The sequence below is a fragment of the Bombina bombina genome, chromosome 3, assembly GCF_027579735.1.
Source record: "Bombina bombina isolate aBomBom1 chromosome 3, aBomBom1.pri, whole genome shotgun sequence".
NCBI classification, from domain to species: Eukaryota; Metazoa; Chordata; class Amphibia; order Anura; family Bombinatoridae; genus Bombina; species Bombina bombina.
This window is the reverse complement of record NC_069501.1, coordinates 94,736,749-94,756,372: the sequence shown is the minus strand read 5'-3', so window position 1 is coordinate 94,756,372 and position 19,624 is coordinate 94,736,749. Positions and strand designations below refer to the sequence as shown.

Genomic DNA, 19,624 nt, shown 5'->3' with positions numbered 1-19,624 from the left:
AGCTTTTTGCCCTCTCCTCTTACTAGAGTAAACGACAAACAAAGATGAGGTTTGTCTAAAATCCTTTGTGGCTTCTAAATAGGACTTTAAAGCACAAACTACATCTAAATTGTGTAACAAACGTTCCTTCTTTGAAACTGGATTCGGACACAGAGAAGGAACAAGTATTTGCTGGTTAACATTCTTTTTTTTTTTTTTTTTTTTTTTTTTGGTTTTCAAATGTTTTATTGGAAATTCACTCAGATATTACATGTGATTGGAGGCGCAGCTCCACATTGAAACATTTCCACCCGTTATTATATTAAGTTCTACAATTCTCATATTCCTTGATTTATATTGTTTGAAAACCAAATAATAAACAACAATAAATCACATCGAATATTTTTTTACAGCATTTGGCCAGTCATCAATCCACAAGCCAAAAATTTTCATAACAGTTTCAGCACCTAACCATGCCTCTACAACTTTCACCCTTTCTCACATATAAGAGAGAGATACTGTTTCTTGATTTTTCTTAATTTCTCTGCTAAATAGCTTCTTGACCTTCCTCTCTTTCCTACTGTATCTGCTAACTAAAACATTAAATCTGATATTCTTATGCTGGTTAACATTCTTGTTGGAACAACTTTCGGAGGAAAACCAGGCTTAGTACGCAAAACAACCTTATCTGAATGGAACACCAGATAGGGTGGATCACACTGCAAAGCAGATAATTCAGAAACTCTTCTAGCAGAAGAAATAACAACCAAAACAGAACTTTCCAAGAAAAGTAATTTGGTATCTATGGAATGTAAAGGTTCAAATGGAACCCCTTGAAGAACTGAAGGAACTAAATTTAGACTCCAAGGAGGAGTCATGGGTCTGTAAACAGGCTTGATTCTGACCAAAGCCTGTACAAAAGCTTGTATCTCTGGCACAGCTGCCAGTCGTTTGTGTAAAGCAGAAATCTTAGGAATTTTAATCTTACTCCAAGAGAATCCCTTGGATTCACACCAACAGATATATTTTTTCCATATTTTATGGTAAATCTTTCTAGTCACAGGTTTTCTGGCTTGTACCAGAGTATCTATCACTGAATTTGAAAACCCACGCTTGGAAAAAATCAAGCGTTCAATTTCCAAGCAGTCAGCTGCAGAGAAACTAGATTTGGATGTTCGAATGGACCTTGTACTAGAAGATCCTGTCTCAAAGGTAGCTTCCATGGTGAAGCCGATGACATATTCACCAGGTCTGCATACCAAGTCCTGCGCGGCCACGCAGAGGCTATCAGAATCACTGAGGCCTTCTCCTGTTTGATCCTGGCTACAAGCCTGGGAAGGAGAGGGAATGGTGGAAACGCATAAGCTAGGTTGAACGACCAAGGCGCCACTAATGAATCCACTAGAGTCGCCTTGGGATCCCTGGATCTGGACCCGTAGCAAGGAACCTTGAAGTTCTGACGAGACGCCATCAGATCCATGTCTGGAATGCCCCATAATTGAGTCAACTGGGCAAACACCTCCGGGTGAAGTTCCCACTCCTCCGGATGGAAAGTCTGACGACTCAGATAATCCGCCTCCCAGTTGTCTACTCCTGTGATGTGGATTGCAGATAGGTGGCAGGAGTGATCCTCCGCCCATTTGATGATTTTGGACACCTCTCTCATCGCCAAGGAACTCCTTGTTCCCCTCTGATGGTTGATGTAAGCTACAGTCGTCATGTTGTCTATATGAATCCGGCCTTCGCTAGTTGAGGCCAAGCCCGGAGAGCATTGAATATCGCTCTCAGTTCCAGGATGTTTATCGGGAGAAGAGACTCTTCCCGAGACCATAGACCCTGAGCTTTCAGGGAATCCCAGACCGCGCCCCAGCCTAATAGACTGGCGTCGGTCGTGACAATGACCCACTCTGGTCAGCGGAAACTCATTCCCTGGGACAGGTGATCCTGGGTCAACCACCAACGGAGTGAGTCTCTGGTCATCTGGTCTACTTGAATCATTGGAGACAAGTCTGTATAGTCCCCATTCCACTGCTTGAGCATGCACAGTTGTAATGGTCTTAGATGAATTCGAGCAAAAGGGACTATGTCCGTTGCTGCAACCATCAACCCTACTACTTCCATGCACTGAGCTATGGAAGACTGCAGAATAGAGTGAAGAACTTGACAAGCGTTTAGAAGCTTTGAATTTCTGACTTCTGTTAGGAAGATCTTCATTTCTAAAGAATCTATTATTGTTCCCAAAAGGGAACTCTTGTCGACGGAGACAGGGAACTCTTTTCTACGTTCACCTTCCACCCGTGAGATCTGAGAAAAGCTAGAACAATGTCTGTATGAGCCTTTGCTTTGGAAAGAGACGACTCTTGGATTAGAATGTCGTCCAGATAAGGTGCCACTGCAATACCCCTTGGTCTTAGAACCGCTAGAAGGGACCCGAGCACCTTTGTGAAAATCCTTGGAGCAGTGGCTAGCCCGAATGGGAGAGCCACAAACTGGTAATGCTTGTCCAGAAAGGCAAACCTTAGGAACTGATGATGATCTTTGTGGATAGGAATATGTAGATACGCATCCTTTAAATCCACGGTAGTCATAAATTGACCCTCCTGGATTGTAGGTAAAATTGTTCGAATGGTTTCCATTTTGAACGATGGAACTCTGAGAAATTTGTTTAGAATTTTTAAATCCAGAATTGGTCTGAAAGTTCCCTCTTTTTTTGGGAACTACAAACAGATTTGAGTAAAATCCCTGACCTTGTTCCACAGTTGGAACTGGGTGTATCACTCCCATCTTTAACAGGTCTTCCACACAATGTAAGAATGCCTGTCTCCTTATTTGATTTGAAGATAAGTGGGACATGTGGAACCTTCCCCTTGGGGGTAGTTCCTTGAGTTCTAGAAGATAACCCTGAGAAACTATTTCTAGTGTCCAGGGATCCTGAACATCTCTTGCCCAAGCCTGAGCAAAGAGAGAGAGTCTGCCCCCTACTAGATCCGGTCCCGGATCGGGGGCTACCCCTTCATGCTGTTTTGGTAACAGCAGCAGGCTTCTTGGCCTGTTTACCCTTGATCCAGCCTTGCATTGGTTTCCAAGCGTGTTTAGTCTGGGAAGCGTTACCCTCTTGTCTAGAGGCTGCAGAGTTGGAAGCCGGTCCGTTCCTGAAATTGCGAAAAGAACGAAAATTGGACTTATTCTTAGCCTTGAAAGGTCTATCTTGTGGGAGGGCATGGCCCTTTCCCCCAGTGATGTCTGAAATAATCTCTTTCAATTCTGGTCCAAAAAGGGTTTTACCTTTGAAAGGGATATTAAGCAATTTTGTCTTGGAAGATACATCCGCCGACCAAGACTTTAGCCAGAGCGCTCTGCGCGCCACAATTGCAAACCCTAAATTCTTCGCCGCTATACCTCGCTAACTGCAAAGCGGCGTCTAAAATAAAGGAACTTAAGTGCGTGAATTCTGTCCATGACTTCCTCATACGGAGTCTCCCTACTGAGCGACTTTTCCAGTTCCTCGAACCAGAACCACGCCGCTGTAGTGACAGGAATAATGCACGAAATAGGTTGAAGGAGGTAACCTTGCTGTACAAAAATCTTTTTAAGCAAACCCTCCAATTTTTTATCCATAGGATCTTTTAAAGCACAATTGTCCTCAATAGGAATGGTCGTGCGTTTGGCTAGTGTAGAAACCGCCCCCTCGACCTTAGGGACTGTTTGCCATAAGTCCTTCCTGGGGCCGACCATAGGGAACAATTTCTTAAATATAGGAGGAGGGACAAAAGGAATGCCTGGCTTCTGCCACTCCTTATTCACTATGTCCGCCACCCGTTTAGGTATCGGAAAAGCATCAGGGTGCACCGGGACCTCAAGGAACTTGTCCATCTTGCACAATTTTTCTGGGATGACCAGATTGTCACAATCATCCAGAGTAGATAGCACCTCCTTAAGTAATGCGCGGAAATGCTCTAATTTAAATTTAAATGTCACAACATCAGGTTCTGCCTGCTGAGAAATTCTTCCTGTATCAGAAATTTCCCCATCTGACAAACCCTCCCTCACTGCCACTTCAGATTGGTGTGAGGGTATGACAGAAAAATTATCATCAGCTCCCTCCTGTTCTACAGTGTTTAAAACAGAGCAATCGCGCTTTCTCTGAAATGCTGGCATTTTGGATAAAATATTAGCTATGGAGTTATCCATTACTGCCGTCAATTGTTGCATAGTAACAAGCATTGGCACGCTAGAAGTACTAGGGGTCGCCTGTGCGGGCATAACTGGTATAGACACAGAAGGAGATGATGTAGAACTATGTCTACTTCCTTCATCTGAGGAATCATCTTGGGCAACTTTACTATTTGTGACAGTACTGTCCTTACTTTGTTTGGACGCTTTGTGCACAATTATCACATATATTTGAAGGGGGAACCACATTTTTAATACAAAACCGTTACTGTCTCTTTAAATGTTAAACAAGGCACACTTTATTACTGAATATGTGAAAAACTATGAAGGAATTATCCAATCTTTACCAAATTTTCACCACAGTGTCTTAATGCATAATGTATAGCACCCCAATTTTCAAGCTGTTAACCCTTAAAATGTGGAAACCGGAGCCTTTTGCAATTTTAACCCCCCTACAGTCCCAGCCACAGCCTTTGTTGCGACTTCACCAATCCCAGGGGGGTATTTGAAGCCTTCTAGGAACGTTTTCAGTGGATACCAGACCCTCACACATGCAGCTGCATGTACTGAACTCAAAAGTAACTGTGCAATAATGGCGCGAAAATAAGGCTCTGCATACTACAGAGAAAGGCCCTTCCTGACTGGGAAGGTGTCTTAACAAGTGCCTGGTGCTAAAAACGTTCCCCAATATTAAAAAAGTGTGAAATTCACTTTAAACTGCATATAATACTTAAATAAAGCAATCGATTTAGCCCCTAAAGGTGTCTACCAGTTTATAGCCCATACTAAGCCCTTTATTCTGTCTGAGTCTAAGAAAATGGCTTACCGATCCCCATGAGGGAAAAATGACAGTCTTGTTAGAAAAATGGCTAGTCATACCTTGAGCAGAAAAGTCTGCAAACTGTTCCCCCCAACTGAAGTTCTCTCAGCTCAACAGTCCTGTGTGGGAACAGCAATTGATTTTAGTTACTGCTGCTAAAATCATACTCCTCTTTTAAACAGAACTCTTCATCTCTTTCTGTTTCAGAGTAAATAGTACATACCAGCACTATTTTAAAATAACAAACTCTTGATAGAAGAATAAAAAACTACAACTAACACCACAAACTCCTCACCATCCCCGTGGAGATGCTACTTGTTCAGAGCGGCAAGGAGAATGACTGGGGGGGCGGAGCCAGAGGGGGACTATATGGACAGCTCTTGCTGTGTGCTCTCCTTGCCATTCCCTGTAGGGGAGGAGAATATCCCACAAGTAATGGATGACGCCGTGGACCGGACACACCAATGTTGGAGAAATATATACATGTCAAAGAATATTCAGGGATTCCTGAAAGATATCAGTGTCCCAATGTAACTAGCGCTAATTTTGAAGAAAAAAAAATGGTTTGGAAATAGCAAAGTGCTACTTGTATTTATGGCCCTATAACTTGCAAAAAAAGCAAAGAACATGTAAACATTGGGTATTTCTAAACTCAGGACAAAATTTGGAAACTATTTAGCATTGGTGTTTTTTGGTGGCTGTAGATGTGTAACAGATTTTGAGGGACAAAGTTAGAAAAAGTGTTTTTTTTTTTTCATTTTTTCCTCATATTTTATAATTTTTTTTATAGTAAATTATAGGATATAATGAAAATTCCCAGGAGTAATGGATCATGGACTATCACCACCTGTATGAAAGAAAGCATGTCTAGGCTTAGGAGCAGTAATGTAGTACTTGGAGCTAGCTGCCGATTGTAGGCTGCACACATATGCATCTTGTCATTAGCTCACCTGATGTGTTCAGCTAACTCCCAGTACTGCATTGTTACTCCAACAAAGGATACCAAAAAAATGAAGATAATAATGAGAGAAAATGCTGCTCTGGAAAGAATGCCCACCTGTACCTTTTAACCTTAAATTCCACACAATCTAAGGATAGAAAATGAATGTATTAGCTTAAATGTGCCTTTAACGTAATAGACCGCTATATTTATTTGTACTTTGTAATTGCCTATTTTTCACAAATATTTCTTTTGATGCTGTTCTGTATATCACATTGTGAGTATGACAATATGTGACATTATAGCTTAGATCCATGGTTTCTAAGCATAATCACAAAAATTAAGAACACATTTATTAATAAACATGAGTATTTTGTGACCCTTGACTTTACTGATATGTCAATGCGGGACTATTAAGAAACTCTCAGTGGACTCTCTTTATACCGTTCTATAGCCAGAGTCCTGTATTTGTCAAGATGTAATAACTTTCTCATGTATGTACTGTAATTTAACGCTGTCATTGGTTTTTGTGCCTATCGCTCTTGTGGTATAAAGTTTAAAAAAAAAAACATGAGTATTTCTTCTGTTTCTCAAGTAATCTATATAATATTGTTCATAAAACAGAGAAGTAATATTGGGTTGGCCAAGAGAATATTTTGATAATGGGCTATTAAAACATTGATTCCTAAAAACTTGGTGGTAGAAAAGCTTAATACGACTAAATGGGTCCGTCACCTGCAGCCGGCAGACCGTCCACTATATTGGGTTGTTCCATCAAAGAGCAGGGTGTTTCCTCCTGGTATTCTTTGGTCTTCAACATTTTCAGAAAGGGCTCCGGAATATTATAGGTGGACATTTTATAGTTAGAGACAGGGCAGCTGGTGAGGACAGTTACTTTCATATTATTCTTCTGCAAGCTGCTAAAAACCTGAAAAAGAGTAAAATATATAGTTTATATTATTTTCATCTATATGTTATCATGTGTTAGACCAGATACTTTACAAGTATTCTTATCTACAATAGAAAAAAAAAAAAAACATTTATATTTTAGGGACGCACAAATTACTAAACACAAAGCATGAACATGATTCTAAGCACGTAAGGGGAAGAACTAATGTAAAAGTATTCTTCATTCTATGATTTCTACTTTATTTATGATGGAATATTCATTCTGGAAAATAAAGTAGACACAACTCAAATGAGCTCTCTGGAGGTGAGAACAGCAGAAAGAGGGCACCTTGCAACACCTAAAACTGGCCCTGTGCCACCAGACATTTTAAAAAAGGATATTATTTGTGAATTTACAGGACCATTAAAGGGACACTCAATCAAAATTAAACTTTCATTATTCAGATAGAGCATGCAATTTCAAACAACTTTCCAATTTACTTCCATTAACAAAATATGCACAGTCTTTTTATATTTAAACTTTTTGAGTCACCAGCTCCTACTGAACAGGTGCAAGAATAAGTGTGTATGCATTTGTGAATGGCTGATTGTTGTCACATGATACGTGTATGCATTTGTGATTGGCTGATGGCTGTCACATGGTACAGGGGGAGTGGAAAAAGATATAACTTTTAAAATTGTCAGAACAAAAATCTACTACTCATTTGAAGTTCAGACTAAGTGCTATTGCATTGTCTTGTTATCTTGCATTTGTCGATTATGCAAATCTACAGTGTTGACTGGTCCTTTAAATATAGCAGAATATCATAATTAAAAATATCATAATTAAAAAATGCAAAATAAAAAGACAATGCAAAAGTAGTCAGAATTTCAAATGAGTAGTAGATTTATTTTCTGACAAATTTCAAAGTAAGTTCCATTTGCTTTTCACCTATATCATGTGACAGCCAAAATTCAATCACAAAATGCTTATACATATATACTATGAAGTCCCTTACCATATGAAGCTAGATCGCCAATCATTACAGAAAGTAACACTGTCTGTGTCACTGTCCATAACTTTTTCTGTTGGTGCCGGTGGGAAGGAGTGAGTCTGGTGGGCGGACCAGCACAGGAGGGTTTTCGCTAGAATATGGAAAATTGGTATGAAATAGAGAGGAAGTGATGGGTCCCTATGATACAGAAAAATATGGGTTGGGGTGGGTCCCTACACTGCAGATAAATATTGATTGTTTGGAAGGGAGAGGTGGGGTGGGTGAGGGGAACCTTACACTACAGATTTTTTTTTTAATAAATAATAAAAAAATAAAATAGTAATCAGCCAGTCTGCCAGTAACAAACATGGTAAAGTGGGAGGGTTGAAGAGTGGTTTGTGGGGAGGGGTTATGGAAATGGGAGGGATCCCTACACTAAAGAAATGTAAACAAATTACATATTTAAAAAAATAAAAATAAACTGCATTCTGGAAAATTGTCTGCCAGTATCTAAGAAGGTGTTGACCAGTGGGAGAGAGATGTTTGGGAGGGATCAGGGAGTGGAAGGTGTCAGGTGGGAGGGTAATCCCTACACTAGAACAAACACTGAAGTTACAGTCAAGTCAAAATTAAACTTTCATAATACAGATAGTGAATGCAACTTTAAACACCTTTTCAATTTGCAGAAATGTGGTGAGCAGCTGCAATTAGCAGCCATCTAATTGCCAAAAACAATGGCAAAGCCATGAATGTCTTCTATTTCTGAACACGGGGGATCCCAGAGAAGCTTTTACAACCATTTGTCTTATGACTGCAGCAGTTATGTGTAAATTATTTCAATGAGAATCCCAATTTTTGCAAAAAAGAAAAACATTTTTTTTTTATTTGGCAGCCAAATGGTGACATTAAATATACCAATATAGGCGTAAATCAATACTTTGGGTTGTCTTCTTTAAAGATATATACAGTTTTGAGGGTCAATTTTGAGAATTTGGGCAGTTCTACTATACAAAATGCATCATTTTAGACATAGCTGAAGATTAAGACCTTGAAGGGACATGACATTTTGTGGAATGTGAAAATTAATGATTTTATGTATTTTTACTTTTTACGATATCTTAATTCTGTGAATAAATTTAAATTGTCATCCACTCAAAACTCTTTTAATGCCAAAAAATAAATAAAAATAGATACTTTGTTGTTTTTTTTGTTTTAAATTTACCTCTAAAACTATATATTTTTGTTTAAAAAGAGTTATAGCAAAACTGCTAAAAATTCTTTGGTACTTTGGGCAAGTTTTTCTCTAAATACATAGTACTAGAAGCAAAAACAGTACCACATACCATCTAGGATAGCAGTCCCCGGATGCGAGTTGCCATCTACCGTAAAACACCTTATGCAAGGTGGTGCTTGCAAACTTACATGCTTAACAGGTAATAATTATTTTAAAATGGTGAGAAAACACCCAGGATCCATATATATATATATATATATATATATATATATATATATATATATATATATATTAATATTACATTTCATTATAGGATTATAAAATGCAGCAAAACAAAAAAAGGTGTTCTGTGAAGGAAATAGGCACTGACCAGCGCAGGAACATGCAGCATTAACAATAAAGACGATCCTCTGACTGGCTGTTTTGTGGGTAATTTTGGAAAAGGGGGGGGGGAGGAGAGATATTGTGTGGCTGAGGCAATGGAGACTAATTTAAGTCTAGTTTAATTCATCAGTTGTAATGAAGTTGCGCCACAACTTACTTTTTAATATAGATATGAAACTCAAATTCTCCTCGCTCCGCTCCCAACTTTAAAAGTAACTTTTTCTGTGAGCTAAAGGTTTGAACTGTTCTCCAATCAGCACGCTCCCCTTTGGGCACCATTTGTTGTAGCTCGAGCGCTGATTGGAGAAGCATTTAAACTATTAGCTCACAGGAAAACTGACTTCTGCAGTGGGCTGCAGAGTGCAACGTATTTGAATTTTATACCTATATTAAAAAGTAAGTTATAGCGCATCTTCGTTATAACTGATTAATTAAACTCAATATAAAATATCACTAACATTGCAGATCTGTTTTTACAAAGGGGAGAGTTTACCCTCACTTTAAATGTTGTTTAAATGGCAAACTGTGTAATAATGTCTAGAACTTATTTTTTAGACTAAATATTATTACTTTGCTATGCTACATGATACAGACTTTGGGGTCCCAGACACACTAAAAAAATAAATCAGGGTTATCGTATGAATTTCAAAAGTAGCACAACTCACAAATAAAGTCACTGGACTGTTCGCATTTCTGATATATGTTTATTGGCCATGACAGTAAAAGTACAGAGGTAAAAAAGGTTTGACAGCACCTACCTAGAACTATGGCACATTGCAATTATAGAAAAATACCAAGCCGTAATCCATTTAGATCTTGCTTTATGACTCAGATGTTTGAATCTACGTTACATCTGTCAATATACTGTATCTTTATAGGAATCAGTAAAAATGTATCACAGTTGTTTATACTGTGTTTAAAACATTTCAAAACAAATGTATATATGTTATATATGTTTATTTTGAAATGATTATGTTTATCTACAGCTTTCTGTAAATCCTAACCATATCCTGCTAGCACAGATGTAGGGAAAAAGCATTGTTTATGTTAAACTCACATTTTCTTGATCATTAGGTAAAAGGAGAAAGTTGGAAAATGAAACACAATACTTTGAGCATCTGTAGGTTAATCAAAGCGAAATCTAAGCATGATGAGGCATGCAAAAATATTTCATGCTCCAGAAAATAAAAATAAACTCAATATCTATTGATCCATATACTGTATCTATCCATCCATATGTCTGTCTATTCATATATCTACTTACCTATCAATAATATTCCTCAAGGACTTATGGGGGAAATCAGATAGTTTAAGCACCAAATAAGCATAACCTACAATAATCACGCCGCTCTCCGGTATATAAAATTACCAACTATTAAAGTACAAGCAAAAATAAAGAGCACTGTAAATATTATTGTTAAAAAAAAAAACAAGTCAATATAATTTATCTGTTACACTGTTTATGTAATTTGAGTAGTTTCACAAATTGAAACAGTGAGTTTTCTAATGGATCGGCATGACTTAGAAATTTTTTTATAATACTGACTTTGAATATAAATGTTCTTGCATGGAAACTCTAATGGATTATAACTGCACCCAAAGCACAGAACATTCATCCCTATGATATCTATCTCCAGTATAAATTTCTTAAAGTAAAGATTGATTAAGTAGTTTTCTTTGTAGCGTTAGCTTTAAAAGCCCATGGCTGTACTGAACAAGGAATTGAGCGGATTTTCTGCACATTTTCAATGTTTACAGTTACTGCCAGAGTAGACAAACCACATTATTTCAGACATTCTAAGCAATTAAAAATGTGTCTAACAAAGAATTCTCATCTAAAACAAATTGGGGACATGACATAATCTCACATTTAGGAGCCAGATGAAAGAGAGAAAAAAATGTAGAAGCCAGCTGCATATTTGTAGGAGCCAGGAAAGTGTTTTTCAATATAGCTCTATACAAAATATACTTAAAATTAAGAAGCTATAAAAAGGTCAGCTTCTATGAATTGTGGTTCCTTGGCTCAAAGGATTGGAAATGCCCAGATATAATTATGTGAAAAATAGTTATGTTATAGTTATAAAGGGAAAGTCGCCATTAACGTTTAAATCTTTCAATTCAATAATGTGTTTAAGAATTACTTATCCAAATTAATTCCTGTGAGGTCCCCAGGTTGCCCTACAGCTGAGGCAGGTTCTGTCAGTTCTCAGTGGGTGGTAGAGACAATAAGAAATGTACAGTCAGCCCTCTTCACTTACCATTGTGCTTGCACCGGAATCGACGCTGTCTGGCCAGCTTCTGTAGAGATGTTCTATAAACACACACAACCATCTGGCATCTGGCACACCAATGTAATTGTGGAGAAGCTGTGTCCTCTTTTGGGCAGAAGTGAGTCTTATTAACCCTAATAAAAACACCAATGAGCATCAGATAAACCTTCCCATCTGATGTTTATTAAAGTATTCATTTTTGATTGGTTATTACTGTCAGCAAGTTGTGATTCATGAAGTTTGCTGTTTATTTGTTACCTGGGTAGCAGTGAGTGCTTTGCACCAAGCAGCTAGATGTAAAGGTGAGTGGGTGCAGAAGTAGTAGGGGGTTGAATAGAGAAATATTTGGGAGTTAGATGAGCAACAGAGCAAAGTGACACACTGGCTTCTAACACTTCGTCTGTAATAAAGAGCAGCAGCACTCTGTCAGCCAATGGGTAAAACTGTAATGATTTTCCTGCATGTTAATGAAATCATTAAAGTACAGCGGTTACCTGTCATCATGACATCACCATAACATGCCCTTCTGATATCTTTACAACAAGATGCTGTGTAATTGTGAGGCTACAGTATATGAAACAGCAAAACAGCAATTTCAAAGCCAGTCCTGATACACTGCAGTAAAGAGGACTAAGCATTAGATTTACTGATGCTTGTTAGGGTCTAAAAAGAGTTAGACTCACTTTTACCAGAAAGATCACATGGCGTTACCCATATTACATGGGGGTATCAGGTGATTATGTGCAGGCACAGAAGGTCTCTACAGAAGCGTGAGTACATCCGGGATTGAGGCATGCTGTACACATTCTTATTGCTGAGGGGTGGCAAGGGTGACCTTGTAGGCTGTTTTTACAAAAAGAGTTAACAAAGACATATAAAAAGGCACAAACTACTGAACTGAAATGCTTGAAAACGAATGTTTACTGTCCCTTTAATGTCAGTTTAGGTTAAAGATTTAAAACCAACAAAAGAAGAAAAAATACCAGCGTTTCACTCCTTCACCAATGGGATTTTTAGAATAAAATGCCCAAAATACCAGAGAATCTTTAGCATTTTTGTTATTACGCCATTTAAAACAGAAATAAAGCCTTGTTTTTTTATTTATCTAACAGAACTATATTATTATTTTTTTAAGTAGACAATTCAAGGTTTTGATCTGGGCCCATTTTGGTATATTTCATGGCAACATTTTGCTGTTAAATGCGATCATATATATTATATTACTCCATTAAACCTGTACATAGGGACATTGCTGAACACAAATATGAGGGTCTTATTGCAGTAAAAACTTAAAAAAAAAACCAACTTCTGTATCCTCTCATTTCCTATGAAGGGAGATATTAAACACTGTATTGTGCCAACACGGCCGCAGGTAGCATCTTGAAAACAAAATTCTAGTTATAAAGAGGAGAGCAATGACACCAAATTGGACTTCACTTCACGATGTGTTAAAAAAAAAAGTATACTGACACATGCAGCCTAATCAGTAATACATATATTAATACCGTATCCACTGCACTCACACAGAAGTATTCCTAGTCTTAGCAACACTCATTAAAAGAAACTAAACTCTTTAGAGACAAACATTAAAATGTAGATTAAAGACGGAAAATACATTGTTTGAGGCCCTAAATAAAATCAATAGTATCAAAACTTACTATACTGTCTAGTACATAAAATATAAAGATAGGTTTCATATACAACAACATAAACAAGAAAACGTGTATGACTCTTAAGAGTCACCAAACAGGAAAACATTTAGGGAACAAGTGAGGCAGCTATAAGTAAACTTCAGAGAGCAGGCAGTGAGCTGGCCCACTCTAATGTTAACCATTTTGAAGACATAGAAAGTAAAGACCATTTCAGATTGTATGGCTCTCGATTATCGTGCGCAGAAGTACTCCATGTTAGATAATGACCTCCCTGGAAAGCATGTTATAGTGCCATAAAACATGTTGAGATCTGTGCATATCCTAAAAGGGCTAATTATGTAAAAATAGTTTGCATGAAAAAATTGTTTAAAAAATTGCTGGCAAGTATTTTAAAATAATTTTCAAAAATAAGTAAAATGACTTATATAGCTATACTGTCTGGAGTAGTCTGATCCACCCCCCTTATCAGTGTTTAACATCAGAAACACAGGCATTGTATTTTAACTGAGTTCACAGCAGCTTATTTGCTTCTAGGCATGCTCCAGCAGATAATGACTGTTAAAGTCTTGCTTTCTGCCAAATCAATGGGGGCTATATATCCAGCCATACAAGGAATTGTGTCGGGGGAGTTAGAGCTGTACAATTCAGACACTTAATAGTTAAACATCTAGTCAAGTATAAGGTCCCACACGCTGCAGTCTGACTCCGGATAAGGTGAGATGGCATATGTGCGTATGCACCAATCACTACCTGCGTCCTCATCTGGTGGAGCACACATTGGCTACGCACAATGTAAGAAAAGTTAATGTATTTACAATAAAATTATTTAACACATATAGAAACAGATGACTTTTCTCTCTTACCTTTTCACACCACTGAAACTGTTGGTCTTCTGCCACAAAGCAGATGCACTTGCAAAGCATCATCTGAAATAAATATATTTACATTAGTGTAGCTTCTGCTAACAATACATTCTGACACACGTAAGGGACATGAAACCTGAAAGTGAGGCATCATATCTGTAAAAGTTATCTAGAAAATAACACATGGATATCTTTATGTAAAAAAGGGATTTTAAATATCCAATCAGGATTATCTCCTCCATAAAGGGGAGTTTACTATGAAATCTCACAACATTAGAGAAAAGCAGTGTGAACTTAAAGGGACATAATACTCATATGCTAAATCTCTTCAAACTGATGCAGTATCGCTGTAAAAAGCTGACAGGAAAATATCACCTGAGCATCTCTATGTAAAAAAGGAAGATATTTTACCTCACAATCTCCTCAGCTCAGCAGAGTAAGTTCTTTGTAAAAAGTTATACTTCAGCTGCTGTCCAGCTGCAGGTAAAAAAAAAAAAATAATAATGAAGAAATGAACAGCAGCCAATCAGCATCAACAGTGCTGAGGTCATGAACTCTTTTACTGTGATCTCATGAGATTTCACTTAACTCTCATGATATTTCATAGTAAACTTCCTTAAACTGAATAGGGAAATAAGATGAGTGTGCACGAAAGCTCACTCCCTTAGCTGTCCCGGGACAGACACACTGATTTGTTGCTTAGAAGTCCTTTACAATGGGATGTGGCTACTGAGGAATTTTTGAGGTAAAATATCTTTCTTTTTTACATAGAGATGTTCAGGTGATATTTTTTAGACAGCTTTTTACAGCTATGCTGCATCACTTTCAAGTGTTTCAACATTTGGGTATCATGGCCCTTTAACACTGATTATGCTTATTGGTTGTTTGATTTTTGTTTTTCCCCATGCAGATAGCAGTAAAAAGAGAAGATGCATGAAGAAGATACTCTGATGAGCTAATCCAAAATAAATAAATCATAGAACTTTTTCTTACAGCTTCATGAGGGTTAAATTATAATTTATGCTAATTAACTTGTGCCTTTAATATATGAGAAACAGCAGTGAACGTTGATATGGTTTAGATACCACATAAGGTCACATAGCCAAGTGTGAGGCGGCCTCCCCAGGGGGCGCACGGGAGCAGTGACACTTCACACTAGCCTATGGAAACCACAAGCAGCAGCTGACTTTGAATATAGAATGTTTTTAAGATCAGACAGTGACACTTGCCAAGTTGTGGTGGAATAAGGCAAAGGGCAGGATATAGGCGGTAGAAAAGCAATGAGGTCGAAATCACTCAGACATTGCATTTGTTGTCTTGATCTGTAACTTGCACTTAACGTAGGAGTAGCAAAGTGCAAACTGAGAGCTTGGAAAAAAGGTTAACACAAAACAGTGTAAAAAGGGGCACTATCACTTTAAGATTAGCCAATCTGCAATGACTGGGGAAACAAATATTTGGTATAAATTGTTACTCAGATTGCAATAAGTGATATGTAGATATGTAATGTGTAAATACAAATTACAAGAATGCATATATAAAATATAACCTATATAGATATACTTCAAGGTGCAAAAATTAGAAAAAAGGATTATATATTTGTAAATAAAAGTCCAATTAAAATGTGTGTTTTTGGAAACACACACAGAGTTTAGCAGGCTGCTCTCCTCAGGGTAATGGCGTCCACTTCAAAACAGATCTATAGAAAAGGGAGGAGGCGCCTTCTCCCTTTTCTATAGACTCTTGAGAGCTGCGTGTGAACCCCTGGATCAGATGTAAATTCCCCCAATTAAAACAAACTAAATATTAAAATTTTCTTTAAAAACAAAAAAAATAAGTAACATTTATTATGGGGGGCGGTGTCTTGTAAATTTCCTCAGTGAGGAGGCCCACCGAATAAGCCTTTGAAACCCCCTGCTGTAAAGCAACCTAATAAATAAATGATTAATTTTGTTTGAATGCGAGGAATAAAGCAAAGGAAGAGACAGAACGAGGAATCGCCACTGTAGGTCATATCTTAGTCATCAACCAGTGAGCACAGTGCAAAGCCAAATGCCATAAAGTTGGACAATGTTTGAGTAAGATGTTTCAATAGATGATGTATTTTTTAAGAGATTTAAAAGGGACAATAAAGTCAGAAATGTTCTTTCATGATTAAAGGGCCATAATACCCAAATGTTGAAACACTTGAAAGTGATGCAGCATAGCTGTAAAAAGCTGATTAGAAAATATCACCTGGATATCTCTATGTAAAAAAGAAAGATATTTTACCTCAAAAGTTCCTCAGTAGCCACATCCCATTGTAAAGGACTTCTAAGCAGCAAATCAGTATGTCTGTCCCGGGACAGCTAAGGGAGTGAGCTTATGTGCACACTCATCTTATTTGCCTATTCAGTTTAAGGAACTGCTGATGCTGATTGGCTGCTGTTCATTTCTTCATTTGTTTATTTATTGTTTTATCTGCAGCTGGGAGCAGCTGAGTATAACTTTTTACACAGAATTTACTCTGCTGAGCTGAGGAGATTGTGAGGTAAAATCTTCCTTTTTTACATAGAGATGCTCAGCTTATATTTTCCTGTCAGCTTTTTAGTTATACTGCATCAGTTTCAAGTGATTTAGCATATGAGTAATATGTCCCTTTAAAACAGAGAATAGAATTGAGGATTGTTAGTGTTTCTGTTGCTTCCAAATTACTTATGTTATCTAATAAGCTTTGTTCTGTTGATATCCTTTGTTAAAAAAACATACTTAGGTAGCCTTAGGAGCAGCAAAGCATTACTGGGAGCTTGCTGCTGATTGGTGGCTGCACATTATTACCTCTTAAATTGCCTCACTTATGTGTTCATCTAGCTCCAGTAGTGAATTGCTGCTCCTTCAACAAAGGATACCAAAAGAACAAAGTAAATTTGATAAAAATAAAATTGGAACGTTGTTTTAAAATTGTATGTTTGGAATCATGAAAGAACATTTTTCGGTTTCATGTCCCTTTAAAAGGCCAATAAGAGTGTATGTGGCCACCAAGCAGTAGCTGTGTTCAGTTCAGAAATGGCAGTGCATAGTTAAACACTAGTCATGTGCTTTTCAGGTTATTCAATTGAAAAGCAAACAACACGTTGGAAAAAATGCTCGTTATCAGTTCATTAAAGGGACAGTAAACACTTTTTTTAATATAAAATGTTTAGTTATGCTTAAAGGGACGGCCTACACCAACATTTCTATTGTTTAAAAAGATAGATAATCCCTTTATTAACCATTCCCCAGTTTTACATAACAAACACAGTTATATTAATATACTTTTTACCTCTGTGATTACCTTGTATCTAAGCCTCTGCAAACTGCCGCCTTATCAGAGTTCTTTTTACAGATTTGCCTTTTAGCCAATCAGTGCTGACTCATAAATAGCTCCATGAGAGCGAGTACAATGTGATATATATGACACGCATGAACTAGTAGTGTCTAACTGTAAAAAAACTGTCAAAATGAGATAAGAGGCAGCCTTTAAGGGCTAAAAAAAAAAAAATACCAAGAGAACAAAGCAAATTTGATAAAAGTAAATTGGAAAGTTGTTTCCCTTTAAAGAAAAAACTTTGCAGTATATTTTTCATAATTTCTTTTGCCCCCTTTTCATATAATTTAGCTCTAAAAATTCTGCCATTTCTAATCCTCAGAACATGAAATGCACCCTGCTGACAAGGCTAACCCTGCTACACATATGTCCCCAAATGACTTTATAAGAAACCAACTGTAGAACAGTGCACTTTATACTAAATTTACAACAGTGGCTAAGCCTTGTTATCTGTGGACTAAAGCCCAGATTGGCTACTCCAATTAAGGCAAATGGTGGGGGAATTTTGCCTGTTGAAAAAAGGATGTTTGTTTTAACAACATATAGACTCGGCTGATATGTTATTCTACCGCTGCACGACAGAAATAATTACAAGGTGTTTACTTCCCCTTTAACAAAACTAACAAATATAAAGCTTTGTTCATTTATTTATTAAAACAGTTTTGTCTACATGAGAAACTTCAAATTAGCGAATCAATGCATTTTGTATTCTTTGTTTTGATAGTGTTTTAATTATAGGAATGTGTTATTCTTTTACATCAAAATTAAATAAATACATGTCTATTTTAATATTGGTCTTTTATGTCCCTTTAATATATTTAGGTTCGTACTAATAAAGTTTATAGTTTCTACACGATACTCCGACCGCAGTTCATCCCTACCGTGGGGTCAGTGGTGGATCGGTAGAAGGTGCATGAAGACTCAGCACAAGATTTGTTAATGCTGCGGACGAACTCCCGACAGCGCTCATTCCACAGTGTGACATAACCAAACACTTCCCAACTTCCAGAGCTCAAAATATACGAAGACACAAATCCTGAAATGAAAAACAGGACATTCAGTGAATGATGACTTTACAACCATATATACTGTGTGCGTGTATTTATCTATTTGAGAGATCAGTCCTTGTTAGTCAGAGGAAACTTTATTGTTGGGTCATTCTATCCTTATTAAATCACCAGTTTGGGACAATTTTGGTGAAACCACAAATTATTTGACATAAGCCTCTGACCATTATTAAAGGGACACTAAACCCATTTTTTTTTCTTTCATGATTCAGATAGAGCATGCAATTTTAAGCAACTTTCTAATTTAGTCCTATTATCAAATAATTTTCTTTGTTCTCTTGCTATTTGAAAAAGAAGGCATCTAAGCTAAGGAGCCAGCCAAATTTTGGTTCAGTACCCTACACAGTACTTGTTTTTTGGTGGGTGCATTTAACCACCAATCAGCAAGTACAACCCATTTTGTGAACCAAAAAAAATGCTTCTCAAATAAAGATAGCAAGACCATGAAGAAAAATTGATACTAGGAGTAAATTAGAAAGTTGCTTAAAATCGCATGTTCTATCTGAATCATGAAAGAAAATAAAAATCGGGTTCAGTGTCCCTTTAAGCTAAATAAATATGTCAAAAAGGTCTCATATGAAATGTGGCAAAGCAAAACATTAAAGTACCAATACATACAGTGGAATTGCATAAACAAATGTATAATGAATAGAAATGCAATAACACCTCATGTGAATTTCAAATTAGTTGATTTTTTTTCTTATAAATATAAAAAATAAATCTATTTTTCACACCCCTGTATCATGTGACAGCCACCAGCCAATCAGAAAATGAATATACGTATATAGTGTGAACTCTTGCACATGCACAGTAGGAACTGGTACCTTATAAAGTGTGCATATAAAAAAAGATTGTGCATATTTTTATAATGGATGTAAAAATTGTAAAGTGTTTTTGTTTTTTTCTTTAAAACTGCATACTCTATCTGAATCATAATGACCGTGTCCCTCCTGTTGGAAATAGCTTTTCCTCCAAAAGGACAGTGTACACCAATTTTCACATAACGGCATGTA

General features: G+C 37.1%; 1 protein-coding gene across 1 annotated transcript in view; it reads right to left on the bottom strand.

The window, feature by feature from the left end:
* PSMG1 (proteasome assembly chaperone 1) overlaps positions 1-19,624 on the bottom strand; it is a 77,794-nt gene that overhangs the window by 42,101 nt on the left and 16,069 nt on the right. Inside the window, exons 3-5 of the mRNA XM_053705926.1 lie at positions 18,426-18,580; positions 14,199-14,261; positions 6,648-6,840 (exon numbers count right to left, since the gene is read on the bottom strand). Coding sequence (XP_053561901.1) covers positions 6,648-6,840; positions 14,199-14,261; positions 18,426-18,580 — 411 coding nt within the window. The remainder of the gene's footprint in view (positions 1-6,647; positions 6,841-14,198; positions 14,262-18,425; positions 18,581-19,624) is intronic.